At 47.4% G+C, this 19,213-nt stretch overlaps 6 protein-coding genes across 8 annotated transcripts; 5 read left to right on the forward strand and 1 right to left on the reverse strand.

Annotated features, from left to right (window-relative positions):
• Window positions 1–40: 40 nt before the first annotated feature.
• Window positions 41–3,556, forward strand: rusf1 (RUS family member 1). 2 transcript variants are annotated; one of them, XM_058048533.1, is made up of 15 exons: window positions 41–153; window positions 321–472; window positions 556–633; window positions 718–832; window positions 911–956; window positions 1,029–1,061; window positions 1,121–1,226; window positions 2,220–2,321; window positions 2,387–2,457; window positions 2,548–2,732; window positions 2,806–2,863; window positions 2,935–3,002; window positions 3,073–3,195; window positions 3,261–3,317; window positions 3,394–3,556. In XM_058048533.1, exons 2-15 carry the CDS (start codon window positions 323–325, stop codon window positions 3,477–3,479), a joined length of 1,278 nt encoding a protein of 425 aa, XP_057904516.1. In that variant the 5' UTR covers window positions 41–153; window positions 321–322; the 3' UTR covers window positions 3,480–3,556. The 2 variants fall into 2 exon arrangements, with proteins under 2 accessions (XP_057904516.1, XP_057904515.1); XM_058048532.1 differs by having other exon boundaries at window positions 90–153; window positions 318–472.
• A 679-nt stretch (window positions 3,557–4,235) lies between these two features.
• On the forward strand, window positions 4,236–7,194 carry zgc:153292 (uncharacterized protein LOC100003014 homolog). Its single transcript, XM_058048562.1, has 12 exons — window positions 4,236–4,397; window positions 4,516–4,717; window positions 4,918–4,950; window positions 5,028–5,131; window positions 5,201–5,312; window positions 5,390–5,437; window positions 5,691–5,723; window positions 5,789–6,022; window positions 6,090–6,193; window positions 6,273–6,438; window positions 6,513–6,567; window positions 6,631–7,194. Exons 1-11 carry the CDS (start codon window positions 4,342–4,344, stop codon window positions 6,555–6,557), a joined length of 1,137 nt encoding a protein of 378 aa, XP_057904545.1. The 5' UTR covers window positions 4,236–4,341; the 3' UTR covers window positions 6,558–6,567; window positions 6,631–7,194.
• Window positions 7,195–7,428: 234 nt separating this feature from the next.
• On the forward strand, window positions 7,429–10,592 carry elob (elongin B). The gene is made up of 4 exons (XM_058048632.1): window positions 7,429–7,592; window positions 8,868–9,002; window positions 9,435–9,540; window positions 9,653–10,592. Exons 1-4 carry the CDS (start codon window positions 7,590–7,592, stop codon window positions 9,763–9,765), a joined length of 357 nt encoding a protein of 118 aa, XP_057904615.1. The 5' UTR covers window positions 7,429–7,589; the 3' UTR covers window positions 9,766–10,592.
• A 90-nt stretch (window positions 10,593–10,682) lies between these two features.
• On the forward strand, window positions 10,683–12,751 carry LOC131102881 (uncharacterized). The gene is made up of 3 exons (XM_058048535.1): window positions 10,683–11,202; window positions 11,639–11,870; window positions 11,935–12,751. Exons 1-3 carry the CDS (start codon window positions 10,885–10,887, stop codon window positions 12,621–12,623), a joined length of 1,239 nt encoding a protein of 412 aa, XP_057904518.1. The 5' UTR covers window positions 10,683–10,884; the 3' UTR covers window positions 12,624–12,751.
• si:dkey-66i24.7 (uncharacterized) lies at window positions 11,392–14,145 on the reverse strand. Of its 2 annotated transcripts, none has more exons than XM_058048606.1 (2): window positions 13,501–14,145; window positions 11,392–13,426 (listed from the first exon to the last, which is right to left on the reverse strand). In XM_058048606.1, the coding sequence occupies exon 2, from the start codon at window positions 13,371–13,373 to the stop codon at window positions 12,825–12,827; it is 549 nt and encodes a 182-aa protein (XP_057904589.1). In that variant the 5' UTR covers window positions 13,374–13,426; window positions 13,501–14,145; the 3' UTR covers window positions 11,392–12,824. The 2 variants fall into 2 exon arrangements, with proteins under 2 accessions (XP_057904589.1, XP_057904588.1); XM_058048605.1 differs by having other exon boundaries at window positions 11,397–13,426; window positions 13,522–14,127.
• armc5 (armadillo repeat containing 5) lies at window positions 13,974–19,142 on the forward strand. The gene is made up of 7 exons (XM_058048412.1): window positions 13,974–14,881; window positions 14,947–14,977; window positions 15,071–15,181; window positions 15,256–16,150; window positions 16,227–16,933; window positions 17,073–17,205; window positions 17,327–19,142. The coding sequence occupies exons 1-7, from the start codon at window positions 14,489–14,491 to the stop codon at window positions 18,699–18,701; spliced, it is 3,645 nt and encodes a 1,214-aa protein (XP_057904395.1). The 5' UTR covers window positions 13,974–14,488; the 3' UTR covers window positions 18,702–19,142.
• Window positions 19,143–19,213: the final 71 nt, after the last annotated feature.

Consider the following 19,213-nt stretch of genomic DNA (forward strand, 5'->3'; position numbering starts at 1 on the left):
TGGGGCGTATCTGGTGTCATTATTGTAGCTCCGCCCTATGCTCCAATCGCACCAATCACGACGCTTCAAGTCTAAAAAGGCGGAATAAACACGGAAGTGGTGGGAAAGGGAAACATCACAGCAACATTTGACACGTCGGCAGTGCAGAATAAGGTATAAAATAAGTGTAAATAATAAATATATACAAAAAGAATATAGTTCCCTTTGCCGGTGCTTGCTTTATGTGATATAATTTAGCAGCGAATTAAATCCAGTTAATTGTGTTAATGAATCGCTACTAACGGTTGAAATAATATGTTGTTTTTCACTCATCAAAGCAGAAATGGAGGGGGATTCCGGAGTGGTTTTAGCCACGGAACGATACGGCTGTGCTGAGACGTGGAGGTATTTTGCAAAAGATGGAGTGATGGAGAGGAGAAGAGTTGGCAGTGAAGCTAAATCCATAGGAAACTCATTTGTTGGCGTTTTTAAAGTAAGGAATGAATGTCCATTAAATGTCCTGTTCCCCAGCCTGATGTTTAATATGTTTAATATGTCTTTTTTTTTTAATTCCAGAGCATCTTCCTGCCTCAAGGCTATCCGGAGAGTGTGAGTGGCGACTACCTGCAGTACCAGCTTTGGGATACTGCACAGGTAGGGCAGTCAGAGGACCGGACCAGACCGGACCAGGACATCAAGGTCAGCATCCTTTTGAAAGCATCTTCATACTCTCCTCAGGCCTTCGCCAGCTCTCTGTCGGGAACGCTGGCCACTCAGGCGTCACTTAAAGGCGTCGGTGTTGGAAACCAGGAAGCAACAGTAGCCGCCGCCACCATCACGTGGTTGTTAAGAGGTGAATAGAAGCATCGTCATGCTTGTTGACTGACAGCTGGCAATCCTGACGTGTTCTTTTGTTGCCCCCGGTTCTTAGATGGAACCAGCATGCTGGGAAGGATCCTCTTCGCCTGGTTGAAAGGGTAAAAAAAACTCCACTTTTGGTTGAAAGCGTTACTGTGCTGTAAGACTGCTGTGTTGTGTCTTGGCCTCAGGAACAAGTTGGACTCCGAGGCCAAGAAATGGAGGTATGCTCTGAAATGTTGCCCATGTGTCAGAATGGTCCTGATGTCCGGTGTTTGTCAAGGCTTTTTGCAGACGTTCTCAATGATATTGCCATGTTCATGGAAATACTGGCCCCGTTCTTTCCTGCTTGGTTCACCATCATAGTGTGCACGTCAGGCGTATTCAAGGTAAACGCAACATAACTTTTTAATGGTTGCTACGTGGGAACCACAACTAGTTACGCGCACGTGACGGGAGAATATGTAGTTATGCGATACTACACTGCGGAAGGAATTTTTAGTAGCTTTTATGTTATGTCGATCAACATCAGACGCATGCCCGGTCCGAGCCGCTCAAACGCTGTGGCCATCATAAAGGATGAAGATGGCTTCTTTGAACACGTGAAAAGATCTGCTCCTACGAAATGGACCGTGATAACTAGGTAGTGTAGCGGTGTCATTATCCAGACTTCCTCCCGCCAATAAGCCTCGTCTGCCTCCCTTTTGTTTGGTTTCCGTATTATTGAAAAGTACCTGATTTTTTTTTTACATTTTACCTCCTATGCTACTAAGTTGACATTATTTTTTAATGTAGTTATTTGGTTCATAAAATTACAGCTGTTTTTTTTTCAATTTCTGCTATATATTTTTTTAAATTTCAAAGCTATTTCAAATTTCTTCTTGCAATTTTTTTCCTCATAATTATGACTTTATTCTTGTGATTATTTTACTTTATTCGCGTAACATGTTTTCCGCAACCTAATTTTCCAACAATTATAACCGTTTGTTTTTCTTCAAGATATCTGCCCCATGCAACTAAAATTATTCTTCTAAAATTCAGACTTTTTATTGTTAGTTTACAACTTTTATGTCTTAATATTTTGACTTTATTCTTCATTTTTCAAATTATAGAATGTGCTATGGGCCAATTAAAAAAAAAAAAAACAGCCACAGGCCACAAATGGCTCTCGGGCTGCACTTTGGACACCCCTGATTTAGGTCCGAGTTCATACTTGCACTAAAACTGGACTTGGATCGTTGTTGTCGTAGGCAGACGACCTCCAGACGACCTCCTGTCATTCATCCATAAAACATCCAAGATTGCTGCATAATGGCATCTTTTTCAAATGTAATAATAATAATAATAATAATAATACACCGTCTGCCGTTTTCTCCGACCAGTCTGTAGTTGGTGTGGCGGGCGGGGCCACCAGAGCCGCTCTGACCGTTCATCAAGCTCGCCGAGACAACATGGCTGACATCTCCGCCAAAGACGGCAGCCAGGTGTTTGTGACGTACATCTCCCAGTGTGACCGCCAGCGAAGCCTAACTCTGCTCTTTCGTCACAGGAGACTTTAGTGAATCTGGCGGGACTTGTGGTCAGTCTGATCCTCATCCCGCTGGTCACGGATAATCCTGTGTAAGCGTTATGTCACGTCATCGTCAGTTCGATATTCTTTCATCGAAATGAGAATGTAAGGTTGTTTTTTTTTTCGCTCTCTCCCGCCAGATTGACCCTCAGCCTCTTCCTCGTCTTCACGGCCCTCCACCTCTTTGCCAACTACAGGGCTGTTCGTTCGGTCGTCATGGAAACGCTCAACGAGGCGCGGCTCGCTATTGTGCTGCAGCACTTCCTTCAAGATGGATGCATCCTGAGTCCAGCAGAGGCCAATCGAGAAGAACCCGTTTTCTTGGGTAAAAGACGCATTCGCTTGTCTGATATTTATGTCAATAATTCTCTCATTATCGTTTGGTTTTTTTTCTCCAGAGTTTAGGAAAACTGTGCCTATCAAACTCGGTGTGAGGCTGCAGGAAGTTGTCCAAAGGTAACATCGCTCATGATAGAATTAGACTTGACTCGAACACTATTTCATGACATTTAATTGTATTTTTGTAGCCCAGAGGAGCTCAGTTTGGCTTTGAAGAAAAACAACAACAAGCCCTTCCTGTTGGTCGTCACAAACGGTACAAAAACACACAAAGACTTGTTGAGATGCTTTGAATGCGGGGCGCACGTGTGCCGTTTTCCTTTCAGGCTACGTGTGTGTGTGTTTGGGAGCGCAGGCATCCACGCAAGATGAAATCAGAGCAATGTGTCAAGCCATCTGGATTAGCAACGAGTTGACTGCTTGCATCGAACTACCAGAGAAACATCCAGGTGAGCCTTTATCTTTCATTCAGTCTCAAAGCGAACCTCATTAATCACCACAATGTCCTTTTAAGATCTCGTGCACGAGAGCCACAAGCTGATGGACACGGTGTTCAGCCAATTTCTCCAAGGTGAGCCGCCACGCTTTTAGTATTTAATTTTTTTTATTGCTCTCAGCGACACGTCTGAGTTTAATCTCACGGGCAGGTGTGGAAGCTGCCGGATGGGATGTGAAAAGAACGCTGCTGGACTGGGACGAGTGGAGGCTGGAGTTGAAGACCAAAAGCAGCTGAGAGGTGCTGGTGTCCATCACGGTGTCGCATATCATTCTGAGATTTGTAGGCGTTTATTTATACATTAAAACTTTCTAAAGAAGCGTTTTTGTGTCTTTTATTGTAAGCCCATGTAGACTTGGCCTTCATAATCACACTTGACTGGCTGTACTTGTCATTACATTGAGTAAAATCACAAAGAATAGAACTTGAATAATAATAATAATAATAATTTCACCCTGTGTACCATGGCCGACCAATAGTTCCAAAAATCTGACCCATAAATATATTCTGCACTGCGCCTGGTGTGCATTTTTTCCACGTTCTTCTTTACTGCCTGGTGAGGGCGCTGTTTCGCTAGTTTGCTACAGTTTAACTGTGAAACTGCATTATAAACCATACAATACTATACATGGTGACAGATAAATGAGCAAAGTCATCTATGTATTTCTATGTATCTGTGTATTTTCCTCAAAATAGGACAGTGTTAAGTTTCTGGTACGATCATTTGTCATTTCCCGTCTGGCGACAGCGAACATCAGGAAAACCACGAAGAAGAATATAACAACATCCGCTATGGCGCTTGTCCTATAAAGTTAGCGATATTTTAGACCAAAAGGGAAATTAAAATGTAAATAATACAAAGCATCTCAACATTAACGCATGTTAAACCAATTTAGATTATTACAACTATAAATATAAGCGTAATTATTAATGCCATTATTACGGATGACACGGTAAACTGTACCTAAAAGCTTTGCGACAGTCCATGATAGTCTTATTTTGAAAAAAGGTTCCGCTGTTTCTGCACACTAACTTGACTCGTGTGCTAACGCGAACAAGGCGAACAATTCCAAAGTTCCACAGTCTAGTTTTGTCACAAATGGGGCGTCATAAATGTTCTTATGGATGTGAAAGCCCTGACGAGAAATATTTCAAGTAAGTCCGGCGTTGTGGTTGTTATTTTCACTTAAAACCTAAGCTAAAGTCGTCCCGCTCGATGTCATCTAATGCTAATGCTAACGCTAACTGATGTTTACCGTTGCTGCTGCTGCAGGTTTCCACTGTTCAACGAGAGAAGACTGAAGAAATGGCTGGCCAACATGAAGTGGAAGGAGTGGACGCCTTCTCGCTTCTCTGTGCTGTGCAGCAAACACTTTGAGGAGCAACACCTGGACAGAAGTGGCAAATGTGTCCAGCTGAGAGAAGATGCAGTTCCTACAATCTTTCCACCCCAGGATGAGACCAAAAAGATGCAGGTTTGGATTTCATATTTTATCCATGGATGGGACTCCAAAACAAGTCACCTCCTTTGGAAGTAAGCGCTGTGATGCAAAAGATAGCATCATAGACGACTATGACGTATCCCGCCGGACATCCTTCAGTTGTTTGAGACTCAACTAAACATCTCAGCACAAATGAAACAAGTCAGAATTTAACTGCTGTCTCCTCAATGTAGGCACCAACGACTCCAAAAAGTAGGAGACGGAAGGTGAGTTTGAATTTCACAAAATGTTTTTTCTGTATATATATTTTTATGTCAAAGACTTCATGCATTGTTTGTATTAGCACATAAGCACAAAATCCTCAAATACGACTACGACCACGCCTGACACGGTCGAGAGCAGCGTCGCGGACGACCCCCTCAGCCACGATGACAGCGACCCTGCCGGGTAAATTTTGCATCCATCTTTCATCAACATGAATTGCTTACTAAGTGTTTTTTTTTGTGTGTTCGTCAGACACGTGGAGGACCAACCGAAGCCCAGCAGGTGGAGCATCATTATGGACGAAGGCCTCATCAAGATCACCTCTTTCCCGCACTTTTTCCACGGGGATTATTGCGCCTCGCAGGTGACGACGTGAAGGAAAACGCTCTACGCTGATGTTGTCGCGACCGAGATGCAACTTCCTTTTGTGTTTACCCGCAGGATGTCCAGTGGGCTCCTGACGCGGATGTGATGACTTCCACCGAGGAGGTTTGTGTGCATGCTCACTACTAATTAAGTGTGCTGTCAGTCAAGCAATGTGGTGTGACCAATCCCAACAGAGTAGGCGTGGCCATGAGGAGAAGAATGCAGATTCACCCAGGACACATGACTTGATGTAGTGGTGTCCAAAGTGTAGCCCGGAGTTCATTTACAGCCCGCATTTTGTTTTTTTTAGTGATGGTGGTCTGAAAGTCGGCCATTTTTGTTAAAATATTTTAACGCTGTCCGGTTCCTCCCTCAGACGGCCTGCCAAGACCCCGAGAAGGTGATCCAGGTAGGTTGTGTTTCTGTGCGGCTGAGCGCGTCCACCGTCGCTCACCATCTCCATCCACGCATCAGGTGAGCGAGGCGTGGCAGTGGCTCAGCCTGGACGTGCGCGGGCCGCTTCCGGCGACGCGCAACGGCCACACCTACGTGGTGACGCTGAGCGACTGCTACTCCAAGTGGGTGGAGGCCGCCCCCGTGCCGGCGTTCCTTCCCGCGCACGTCGCCAAGCACATCGCGGACACCATCATGCACTTCGGCTTCCCGATGTGCGTCCTCTCGCGGCTGCCTCGTGACATCATTCGCCAGGTGAGCGATAGCCGCGACTCCCAACGTGAGGATTCTGACTTCCTGCGTTCACTACCCTTCGCATCAGATCAACCAGGAGCTCACCAGTCAGCTGACAATCTCCACGGCGATCGTGATCTATCACCCACACGCCGGCGCCACTGATGAGAACACACAGCAGATGATTGACAGGTATGAACATGATGCCAGTTTATGCTGGATCTCATTAGATTTGTGTACCTAATAATGTGGCTTGCGTGCTCTCCACCAGGATGGTCAGAGAACTCGTCCAGGAGCACGCGGCTGACTGGGACGTATACCTACCCGCCAAGGTCTTCGCCTTGTGCTTCCAAGAACATTCAACTACAAAGCAGCGACCCTTTGCGATGCTCTGCTGCAGCGGCCTGGAACCCGTCCACATACCACGCCCGCTACGCGTGAGTTTTTTTTTTTACGTTGCGGTCTTGTTGCCTTAAATTGATCTTAACGTGCTCTTCTCTCTGGCCCACAGTACACCAACGTAGAGATCCGAGAGAGCACTCTAGTGGTCAAATAGCATTAAAGCTGTAAGTCTTCCTTTTGTGCAAGTTTAATTCAGGGACATTTGAATACATTTCCATTCATTTCAGCTCATCTGAAGGAAACTGAATCACGGTCGTCTTCCGGAGGACCTTTCATCATCAGTTGTCTTTGAATTTTCCTCAATCCTGTGGGAAATGCTTTTTGAAAAATGAAAAATGAAATTTTACTTTGCACTGCAACAATTTTTATTGTTTTATTGTTGTTCACTTCTCACTGTCACGTCACCTATTGGATTCAAATTGATATCAAATACAGGGAGTATGTCTATTTCATGTCCAGAGGTATGAGGTTTCAAATGTAACTTTATATTGACACTTTTTAGATATATATTTTGAATTTTTAGCTGACTTGTGTCACACTAATAATTTTTATTAAGCCAGAAATTGAACTGTGTTTATTTTGCCAATAAACTAAATGCTAAATATTTTTTTTATTGAAATGGAAATGTTAAATATAAATCAACCCAGCTGGAATTGACAGTCCTTAGCTTTTACTTTTGCAATGATTGTGTTTGCCTCTTTTATTCTGCCATCTGCTGGCTGAAGTTCTAACTGCAACTTTGTCGGTGAAGAATGAAAAATAGAATAATACTGATAGCTCTAAGAGTAAACATGATCCCCAAGATGCGTTTTAACGAGCAGACACATGACACAACACAAAGAACACGCTCAGTGTTTACGTCACAAACATGAAGCACTCCATTAAAGGACTCCGCGTTTATCGATGAAGGCGTGGTTGCGTTCACTGAACCGCGGTGGTGCAAAAGCACATAAATTTCTGCACCGTATTATACTTATGGAAATGTGAGAAGCTGATGAGTGAGGTTGTAAAGTACAATGAGTGGAACTGACTCGCAAATATCCTAAAAAGGCGGCGTTCAAACGAGCCGAGTTTGGGTAAACTTGACAATTCCCACAGTCGAGTAGAGAATTTGAACGCAGCATCAGCTGTCGCTGTGCAGTTGAGGCGTTTTCCCCCTCCCTCACTGTGTAGTCGACCGCAAGACATGGTGAGTGCACTAAACTCTTACACAAAACATTACAATGCCTTGCTCGGCTCGTCAAACCTCACCCTGCGTAGCCGGTGATGAGGCCAATATGTTAGGTTACACCACAGCACCAAGAGGAAGCGAGCGTGTCACCAAAAAGCCGACATCCAAAGAGGCTGTCTTTGTTTAGCTAACACTTGCTAGCCACTGGTAGCGTCTCTCCGGTGAACATGTCATCTTAACGACACATTGCCACATAATTTCACCGTCCTTAGCTGTCACAAAGCAGCAAGCGTGTCGGCGTAAAAGAGCCGAGAGGCTGACATTGTTTGGTACAAGTGTCAATCGTGCTGTGCTGTTAACCGTTCCTTAGCCGGAGAGCGACAACAACAAAACAAAACTAGCTTAAGTTGTCACTAGCAACCGAAGATGTTCTTTTTTTAAGTCATATTTTCTTAAAAACTTGGAAGCAGACGTTTGAATACCGTGCTAATTTAAAGATTGCTATTAAAGGATGATTTGGTAATCCGCAACATGGGGCCTGTAGTGAGTCTAAAGTTAAACAGGCTAACTGCGGCTTTAAACTTAACTGTGGACGTTACATTGGGCTAGCATAGCATGTTAGCTCGTCACGACATGACTCATGTTGGCCATTTAACGAAGGAGTCATATTTTTATTTCGGTCCTTGACTGCTATTACTGACCTATTAATTATGGTTCTACCAAACCGACTTGGCTGTCACTTTTGAACTTTTCGTTTTGTTCATAAAATATAATAACTGTAGTAATAATGTATCTGACTTGGTGCCTCAATTCATAAACCAACACTCAGCATTTCAATGGAGGAAGTGTGCGCGTGACGCCATGAATTAAGGCGGGCGGATCGATCCAAATAACGACAGTGTCGATATTAAAAGTTAGATCCGTCGTGAATGGACAGTGGCGTCATGGCGTCGATATTTTTCAGGTCTACTCCTATTTTGTCACAAACGCCTGTTTTGTTGTGTTTTAGAAATGTGTTGTTTAGCAACTTAGCCGTATTTTAAAAAAATGGTTGTACATTGTTGTATTGTTTAAATATATAAATTTAGGAAGATTTGTTTGCCTGAAATCTTTGTCCAATGTTTATTCTGTATGTAATCATAATCAACAAATCAAAGTAAAATCATGCAATTATTAAACAATGTAATACTATTTAATTACAAGTACAAGCATATCAGAAGATTACCGTCACGTGTGTCAAACATTTACGTGTGTCTGTCAATCACTAACGGGGGCCGACCTTGGCGTCCTCAGGATGTGTTTCTCATGATCCGACGTCACAAGACGACCATCTTCACAGATGCCAAAGAATCCACTTCGGTGTACGAGCTGAAGCGCATCGTGGAAGGCATCCTCAAGAGGCCGCCCGAGGATCAGATGCTTTACAAGGTAAACCCGGAGTGATGTCACGATGGTGACTCTAGCTTGCCTTCCCACTCCGTACAGTAGATGGTGTGGTTTGCTTAACACACCTGATTTGCTAAAGAATAAGAAGATGTAGCAGGAGGGATCAGTGTTGCCAACTTTACTGCCATATTTAGCGACATTTCCGACCCCTCTAGAGTCTGCTTTTTCAAAAACAAAAACGCAAGAAGCGATGAAAAACAACTTTTGTAGACGTAATTGGGACACACTGATAATGAAGTTATGTTTATACCTGCACAGTAGTTGGGTAGAACTCCCTGAAAGCTGGTAAGTCTCCAAAAAGCTGCACAGGTCAAATTAGATGCACAAAGTCCGGGTCCCCTTGTTGAGGACCCTGCACATCGGTCGCCAAGGTGCTGCTCCGATGTGTATCATGTATCATGACTGTGCGTTCAGGACGACATGCTGCTGGAAGACACTCAGACGCTGGGAAACTGTGGCTTCACAAACCAAACAGCACGACCTCAGGCCCCCGGCACTGTGGGACTAGCGTTTCGTCTCGGTAAACAAAAACATTTTGTTCCACTTTATTGCCTGGATGACTGGTGTGTGTGCGCGCTTGTCTTCACTTCCTGATTTGGCCCACCTCCGTGCGTACGTACGTCTTCCTGCAGATGATTCATTCGAGCAGCTGAGCATCGAGCCGTTCTCAACCCCCCCTGAGCTCCCCGACGTCATGAAGCCGCAGGACTCGGGCAGCACAGCCAACGAGCCGGCCGTACAGTGAGAGAGAAGAGAGAGAGAGGCAGGGGTGGGGGGTTTGCACCGGGGTGGGCAGGGCGGGAGGGAACATTTTGGAAAGTGTCGCCTCAGCGGCTCGTCTCGCGGACAACACTTCTGGAGCCGGACAGAAACATACACGGGTTGTTTTGTGCGTGCAGGCGATGCATTTTAGATCCATTTTCACACCCCACACTGGTCAACACTGTTACCTGGTAGAGGCTCAACATGTAAAGCATTGTACCTCCTATTTAATTATGTCTAGTCTTTATTTGAGCTGCCTTACTTGTGCGTGTTTGTTTATTTACTGGCTTCGATGTGGGGGCGTCAACCAGGAGAGACCTTTTTATGCTTTGTTTGTGTTAAAACTATTATGAGCATTTACTGGCTGGTTTTGGGGTATCCAAACAAATTCACGCTGATCGTTTGCTGCAACACACTGGCAGCAAAGTGAACCATGTTTATCCCGATCTTACATCCTGGCTAATGTTTGATTGTAGCACACAGCGTCTCGTCCATCTTAATCCGTGGGCCCGGTAAATGTTTATAGATTCTAAAGAAATGTAAGTTAAGGAAGTAGCGTTTGAGCCCTCCTGTTACCCCACAATCACTGAAAGGTTTATTGTATTTGCTTGTATACTATTTATACATTGTTACAGATTGTTTTCCTGAAATTAAAACACAAGGCGAATGGAACGCAGCTAAACTTGAGTGTAATATTTATGATTTAGATGATCAACAACTACAAAGCCAAATCCTCCGTGAGTCATTTGGGGCGAGGGGGGGGCATCCTCGGGTGCTTGAATGAAATTGACAGAGTTGACTTTGGGCCACAGTCAAAAATGTAAATGATGAAAGATTAAAACGACTTTTTTCACCTCTTTGTTCTCATGTTTGTTTGTTTTTTTTACGTAGCGCCAGTGAAAGCTGCACAAAATTGTCTGCTAGCCATGACGTTAACATAATGGCTAGCATGGAGTGCTCTGGTCCTGAACGCAGCATCTGTTAGCTCAACTAGCATTGAGCTAGCAATGCTAACTTTGATTGCTAGCCTGTATGGATACAAAACGGCTGCTAAAAATTTAGCTCCGTCGACTAACGACTCGCATGGTTCTTAATCGTGCTAATGGACGCCAAGCAGTGTGTACTGTCGGCAGCCAGGGCCGTCCTGGACTTAGCGGAGCGGGAGTGGCAGCCCTTGTCGGAGGCCGAGCTGGACCAGCGCTTGGACCAGGCGGTGGAGGAGATGCTTGAGTCCGAACTGATAAACAAAGTCAAAAGTATGCGTCAGTCTGACGTGTGTGTGACAGCACGGTCGAGAGAAACCAACATGTTGCCTCAAGTTTCACAGGCGGCTGCGATTACTGCGGCTCCCCGGGAGGAAGTGGAGGTAGAGCGGCTAGAGCAGTGCGATGATCCCGTGGAGGAGACGGCTGCAGTCAAGGTAAGCTACTACCTTGCTAAATACCCCATTCACATTTTTAGAAGCTACTTTTCTAACAGTAAATCGTGTGCAGGCATAGATATGCCACTTTATTATAATTTTTCAATTTCGCTGCGTTAAGCCCCCCAATATGGCGACCAATGTCATAAATGCCCGGATGTTCCACTTCCGGTACAACAATAGAGCTAATGTAAATATTGCCGTCTTGTAAAATGTCTCTTTATACAAAAGTTGGATATTTTAAACCATGTTTTTACACTCCAATCAGAAAATACAAGTCTTTAATTGTTCTCTTTATCTGAAATGAACTCCTGAAATCAAAATAACTTCTGAGATATTCTCCTTTATTGAGAGGCGGCTGTGTAATTTCCATAGGGTAGGAATTTTCAGTGTTTATTCTGCTTGTGATGCCTGATGTGACGTTCTCCCACTTCAGTACATTACAGCTGTCCTTCAGGGATCCAAATCCAGGTTCCCCATGACGGGCCGGGCACGCTTGGCCCTGTCCCAGACGGTCCCGCTGTGCCTCACCCTGCTATCTGAGCGCGTCAGCTACCGTTCTTTGTCTCGCCACTTCCACTTGGAGAAAGGAAACATCCACCGCATCTTCTTTTACTTCTGCCAGTGCGTCAACATGCTGGAGGAGAAGCACATCTGCTGGCCAGTGGGTGAGTTTCAGTTATTGTATAAGACGATGCTATGTGCCTCACTTGTGTGATTTTCCCTCTGCAGGAAGTGAGGCAGAAAATGTCCTCTTCCCGCTCTTCGAAGGGAACGACAAAGATGGAGCCTCGTGTGTTCCTCGAGTGTTGGGAGTGCTGGGACACACACAGATTCCCATCAGACTGCCGACAGGGAAACATGATGTGGAAAGCACAGAGCCGGAGACGAAGAGGATGAAAGAGGAGCATCCTGACTCTTGGCTCCACCTGGAAGTGGTCTGTGACTCTGCTGGACGTTTCCTCCACTGCAGGATCGGCAAAGGCCAGGACACGGACAGAGGCGTCACTCTGAGTAATAAACTCAAAGGGGACTTGATGACTCCCGACTCTGTGCTGCTGGCCCGGGTCGGCTACCCGCTCACTGCTCACATTTTAACACCTTACTCGGGACAGTGTGCACCAAGAGAGGAACTGTTCAACGCCACACTGGAGCCGCACTTCCGCATTCTAGATCAGGCTATCGCCAACCTCAAGGCCAGATTCCAAAGACTCCTGTGTCTGGATATCGGGAACTATCACCGAGCCCGATCTGTGGTGCTGACTGCCTGCGTGCTCCACAACATGCTCTTGGACATAGGCGATGTGGTTCACGGAGAAGCGGGAGAGCAGGAAGTTGTAAGTCAAGAGGGTGAGGAAGATGAAGAAGGTGTACGCCGACGGGATGCCATTGCAGAAGATTTATATCGTCAAAGCTCATGAAGATACAATAAATGTGTGCAGATGAGATGTTTAAAGACCGGTTTAACCCTGTTTTGAAGGTGGTTCATAGATGTTAGTTTCATAATATTAAGCGTTTGTTTGGCTTCTACACCATGACTCCAATTCCATCCCTTGATGATCTTTCCTTAGTGCGTGCATTGCTTATCTTGCGGCAGCAGTTCAGTGACTCAATGCTGGCAGCTACCGGCCATCTTTGTCCGTGTGTGTGTTTGTCTGAGCCAGGCTTGAAATGGCCTGGGCCAGGTTGTTGATGGCCTCGATTTTCCTCTCCTCCAGAGCCTTCTGCTGGGCCCACATCTTCAGCTTCCTCTCCTGCAGCTCCATGTACAGCTGCAGGACGTCCTGCGGAGGCCGCGGAGGGCAGAATGGAGCCGCAGCAGGGGGCGACGGCAGAATAGGCGTGAACCTTTTGCTCGCCATCGCCTTCCCCACCTTCGTCTCGCTCAGCTTGGCCTGGCGCAGGGTTTGGATCTCCTCCTGGCTCTTACCCAGGACCTCATGCATCTTCCTGAAGAACTCCCAGTGGACACTGGTCTCCCCCAGCCTCTTGGCCCTGGCGGCGTTCTTCCTGTAGGTGGTCAACATGTTCCTCCACTTGAGGTCGCACTCGTAGGACTTCACGGTGACATCGCCCCCGTCCGCCTCCCTCAGCTTGGCATTCACTTTATCTGCCACCATTTCCCAAAGTTTCTTTTTCTTGCATATGGGCTGGTCGAAAGCCTGATCCATTTCAAGTCTGGTGTTTACAAGGTGCCATGTGGCCAGCAAGGTCCACACAAACTCTGAAGAGTGAATAAGTGGAGTAATTATGAAATCAAATTTGGTAAATATATATTATTATATTATATATACTTACTTAAAGTGCTAAAATACTAACCAGCTTTAGTTTTATCGATGTCCACTATGGCAACAGCAGTCTCCTCTCCCTCTACTTCTGAATCCTGAATCACAAGTGTTCCGATATTGTCCATGTTGTTAACTCAACACCATATCGGTGAATGCGCTGGCTTACAAACGATGTGTCGAGCGTGGAATTTAACAACGCCTCGAAAGCACGCTGACGTATTGGGTAAACCAGAGACATAATTATGGACAACATATTTTGGGAACTGTAGTCCGATTTGCAGCACATATCGTCGACTCTTGTCGTTAGCGTGTGTAAAAAACACTACAATCCCAAAACTCCACTAGCTATATTGTGGCTGCATTGCTCACGGGATTGTAGTTTTCTCTGACACAACTCGGTCAACATGAATAGACGCGGCGTGAAATGCGGACTACAACTCCCATCTTTTATTTGAGCGAGCCCTCCTCTCCGATCCATACTTCCTTCCTCGAGCCGTCCCTGTCTTCTTGTTTGGCTAAAGATGGCGTTAGCGGCTAACACAGGCGATTGCATTTTGTGTCACACAAATTATTCGATCAATGGTGGCACAGCATCGAGCGGTCATAGCTTTGCCTCGTCACTTAACATGTGAAAATATGTTACATTTGGCGAACACACGTCAGGTAGCTAGAAAAACGGTTGGCTGGCCTTCAGCACGACGTAGGCCTGTTTTGCGGGGAGCCGAGCGAAGCAACTGGAACTCCATTTCCTATCAGCCACTGCGGCATCAGGCGGTACAGACTTCTTTTGTATGGTGGGACTTGTAGTTTTGTGACCATGTGAAACTTGACAATAATGTATGAACGGACACTGTCAGACTGCATTTGACCTGTTTTGTTGTTCATATAGCTAATTATTTGCTGGATACATCCAAGCAATGCTACACGTTTGGGATAACGTTTTCATAAGTTAAAGCAAATATATCAAAGAGATAAGACTAGTGCCTGGCAAGGCAACCATGGCTGCTTCTACCATGCAAGTTGGCTGGAAGAAATCTCGACCATCTTCCAGGGAGGGCTCCCCATCGTCACCAGAATTATCTTTGACATGGTGTCTGGCCCACCTCTCCAAAGCCGCCCCTGGCGCCGAACACCCGGGTCATGGAAAAGCAGAGTCGGGAGGTGTCAGAGAACTGGACAAGCGGTTCAGGTTCTCTCAGTGGCGAGCTCTGGTCGGCATCCGGATGCACCACATAAAGGGCGACAAGGCTGGTATCACTAGATTCCGAACTCGGGACGGACTCCGACCCTTGTTGGACCTGCTCAGCCACCCGGAATGCTCCGGGAAAACTCTGGATCTGGCTCTCAGCATCCTGGCCAACTGCTGCACTGAATTCGAAACACGTACAGAGGTGAGATAAACTTATACAATTATTATATGCATTTAACATTTATTAAACTTCAAGTTCTATTCCAGGTTCGTAAGCTCGATGGAATAAATATAGTTGGTGAGTGTTCCCTTCAGACATTTGAATACAGCGCTTAATGCGACATACACATTCCATGGTGGGCAATGTTGACAACTGTCCTTGCTGTCTCAGTGGACATCATGAAGAGGAACGTGGCACAGGAGACCATCCAGAACCGAGCTGCAAGAGCTTTGGGAAATATGGCAATGGACTCTGAGAGCTCGGCGCTTATCCACTCGGCAGGTAAGAGCGCTGTGAACATCTGGTGTCCATTGCAGTTGAGTTAAATGGATTTAATCTTCATGTCGCCTCCCTAGGTGGCGTTCCTCTTCTCCTCCTCTGTGTGTCCTTGTCCTCCGCCCCGTCTTCCCCCCCTGCAGCTTCACCCAAAGACTCTTGTCCTAAACTGCAGCGTGCTCAGTCGGCCGCACGCGCCCTCCTCTACCTCTCAGATACGCCCCCAAACCGCCTGGCGCTGCTCACCCAAGGGACCTTATCGGCCCTCGCCCCCCTCATCGCTTCAGAATACCCTCATGGCTTGCGGCGGGCAGCCCTCAAGACCCTCCACGAGCTCACCCGGGGATGCAGCCTAAAATGCGCCAGGGAGGTGTCTCGCTCAGGGGTCCTGACCCAGCTGGGCGCCATGGCGTCCGAAGAGGCCGGGAAGCCTTTTGGGCAGCTAGCTCTGAAAACGCTAGCCAACGTGTGCTTTCAAGGATGCTTGCGCCCGCTTGTGGGTTCCCTCGGCGTCATCCCAAGGTTCATGGAGGAGGTGAAGAAGGACCAGCTCAAGTCGGGAGTTTTCCTCAAGGCACTGTGCTTGTGTTGCAAGGAGGCGGTCAACCGGGTCAAGGTGAGCGAGAACGGCGGCTTGGAGGTGTTGATCAGCTTTTTAGCCGCTCACCCGAGTCACCCGCTCTCGCGGATCGTCATTCTGGCCTTGGTGGACTTTGTTTTTGACGAGGACTCCCTGGAGCAGTTGCAGGAGTTGGGGCTGGTCCCCCTGCTAGTCGCCCGCCTCGTGGCACTCACCAGAGGGGAAGAGCCGTCACCTAAGAAGATGGATGTTGGCGCCACCTCCAGCTCGTCTCTCGCCGACTTCATCTCGACGTCATGCTTCGAGTCCTACGACTTCCCTAATCTTGGGGAAGGAGAATCCAGGAAGGAGGACGGCGGCAGGGATCAAGGTTCATCAAGCTTTTTAAGTCTCAGGTAGGAAAAGTCAAGTGCAATTGTTTCTTTGTTCTGATTCTCCTTTTAACGTGGGAATGTTTTGTGCTCCGTTCAGGTCCTGGCTGCTGTCCGAGGGAATGATCTCCTCTGAAGAGGACCTGCTGGACTCCTCAAGCAGCGCAGACGGGCAGTGGACGTCCTCTTTTCCTCAAGCCTCCCCAAATCCTTTCAGCCTCTCCTCTTTCAACGCCGTTACTTCCTCTACCTCGAAAAAAGACACTCAGCTCACCTCATCATCGCCTTGGAAAGTCACTGATTCTCCTCCCTCGAGTCCAGAACCACCACCACCACAAAACAGCCCCCCCACCACCACGACACAGAACCAGCCGGTCTCTCCTTGTGAGTTCTTGGACCCCTTGAGAAGGCGGCAGCAATTGGTGCTTTCTTCGACCGCAAAGGTCACGCTTGACACTCCTCCGTCTGCCCTCCGCTCCCCGGTTTGCTGCCACCCGTATCACCCCGAGCCCTGGACGCCCGAGTCGCCCATCCTGCTGCTTCTCTCGCGCTTCTCGTACGTCGCCGACCCCACCCCCGCCCTGGTCTCCTTGGACACCGTGTCCGGCCTGCTCCACTACCTCACGCACCACAAGCACCCCCGGAGCTGCTGCTTCCGACTGCTGTGCCGCGTCAGTTGCAACCCCTACTGCTTTGAGACGTTGATCCGCACCGGCTTGGTGCCGCTCATTCACCACCGTCTTTGCCAGAGGGAGGGCGGGGCCGGAGGGCAGACGGAGCGAGTGAAAGCCAAAGTGAAACAACTCGGTGAGAAGTTACAATACTTTGTATTTCTTCTTCTCTCTCATGGAGACTAAATTATGTAAACATGGAGCCGTATAGCATGTTTCCATCTAATAGCTCATGTAATAACAAACAGTATTTTTGTGTTCTTTTGTTTGTGCAGGCGTGACTCTCCTCAATAATCTGCAAGTCCAGTCCGAGTCGAGTTTCGGTTCGGGTACGCTGTCTCACGTGATGCGGACGGGCTCCGATTCGCACAAAGTCAAATGTGCGCTCGCTCTACCCTTAATCAGCAGGTCAGTCAGTGAACTTGACCCCTGTGGGCTTTTTTTGTAGCAGAAAAATGTTTAGATTCACCTTTTTATCCATTTTATTTATTCCCCACATGCTGAATAATCATTTGTCTTCGTCCAACAGCAACAAGTCTCTGTTGAGGAAACTCCTCCTGGACACCGGCGGCCTCCTGTTGGCCCTGCAGCCTCTCGGTTGCCACGACATCGATGACGCTGACGAAGGCCACACCTGCGAATGCGGGCGGCTGCTTTCGTGCTACGCCGGCGTGCCGTATTCGGACCCGACCTCCACCCTCCACTCGTTGTATTATTATTTCCTGGTCGGGTGCTTGTCTCCTCTGGTGACCATCATCAAATCCGACCCTGACGCCATGAAAAGCCAAGAAACGCACGACGCTGATGCAGCAGCGCCCCCTCCCTCCAAAAAGCGTCGCCGCGCCGACACATGCCCGTATAGCACCTCGACCTTTGACCTCCTCCTGCTGCTGGACGACGGGACAGAAATCCCGGCCAACAGGCAGGCCGTGGCCGGCCGGAGGGACTCGGACGAGGTCGGCTCGGAGTACTTCAGGGCTCTGCTGACGGGCGGATTCGGGGAAGCTCACGCCAACGCCGGAGAAGCCATCCGCATCAAAGACGTGAGCAGAGGAATGTTGCTACCTGTGCTGCATTACCTGCATGGATGTCGCCTGGCAAAGAACGAGGAAAGGCGATGCCAGTTTTTAGACACATTGGTCCTGGAAGGCCTCACTTCCTGTCAAACAGACACTGAGAAGCTGAACTTCCAGAAGAATCCATTAGGCGAGTCCATGGTAGGAGCTTGTCGATTCCTGGCCATGGAGATGCAGAAAGAGTTGGAGGACCTCTGTGTGTCTCGTCTCCTGTCCCCCTCCCCCAACCAGACTGTATCAGCCCCATGTGAGTGGTCCTCTGATGGGGCAGCCGGACTGGACCAAGACCACCTGAAGACTACTGAGGAGCACCTGGCTAACAGGACATCTGAGCTGGTCTTGACTTGCGTGGAAGTGGAAATCGAGAACCTATCAGAAGAGATGTGCGCGCTAACAAAAGGTTCCAGTCACCAAAAAGGAAGTAAGAAACCCAGAGGACTGAAACCGAACACAACTCCTAAAACCAGGCCAAGTTCAAAATCAGTATGCGTGCCAGGAGATTCGGGAATAAACGAGTTAAAAAGTTCAGCACAGCACCTCAAATCACAAGCCGATTCCCCCCCCACCTCGGAGCACAGAGGAGGAACAGGCGGAGGTGCCCGCCTCGCTCTCCTTCCTCAGGTGTACCGCTTCGCTCTGCACTACAACTACGCGGCGATGCGTCGGGCCTCTCTCACGCTGCTGCTGGGCTCCCCGGACGGGGGGCGGCGGCTGTACCACTCCCCCCGCAAGACCGCAGAATGCCTGCAACGATTAGCGTGTCAGGCCGACTGCACGGACACGCTCAGACAGGATCTACTCAGTCTGGCTGCAGATGCTTTGACGTGAGACCACCCAGAGTCACATGACTGAAAGTCGCCATGTAATACCTGTATGCATGTTGCTTTATTTTTTTTAGAGCCTAATGATATACTTCCGTTGACTCATTTTGTTTTTTTTCATGTTTTTTTTTTTTAATGAGAGATATGAATTGTCTATCGCTTTGATTTAAAGTCATATTGCTGGAAGTACCAGGATTATCAGGGTCGCTTGTTTATTATTTTGTATATAGATATCAGGTGGAACGGCAGCTGTAGATTCCACCTGCCCAGTATCATTTGATGCCACTGAAATATAAAAGACTTTATCACACTCAAACTAATGTTTTTTTATTTTATTTCATGCATGACTTTTAGCTTCACAAAATGGGAATTCAGTCAGATAACACCTTGGAGGTGGAGACCCTTTTTTTCCTCCACTGGTTCTTGCCATTGACTGACCTGGCATCTGTTGTCATGTGGTCATTTCAAAGGTTAAAATAAATAAATACAATATCTTTTGCAATAATACATATGTATTAA

This window comes from Doryrhamphus excisus, chromosome 15, assembly GCF_030265055.1.
Source record: "Doryrhamphus excisus isolate RoL2022-K1 chromosome 15, RoL_Dexc_1.0, whole genome shotgun sequence".
NCBI lineage: Eukaryota > Metazoa > Chordata > Actinopteri > Syngnathiformes > Syngnathidae > Doryrhamphus > Doryrhamphus excisus.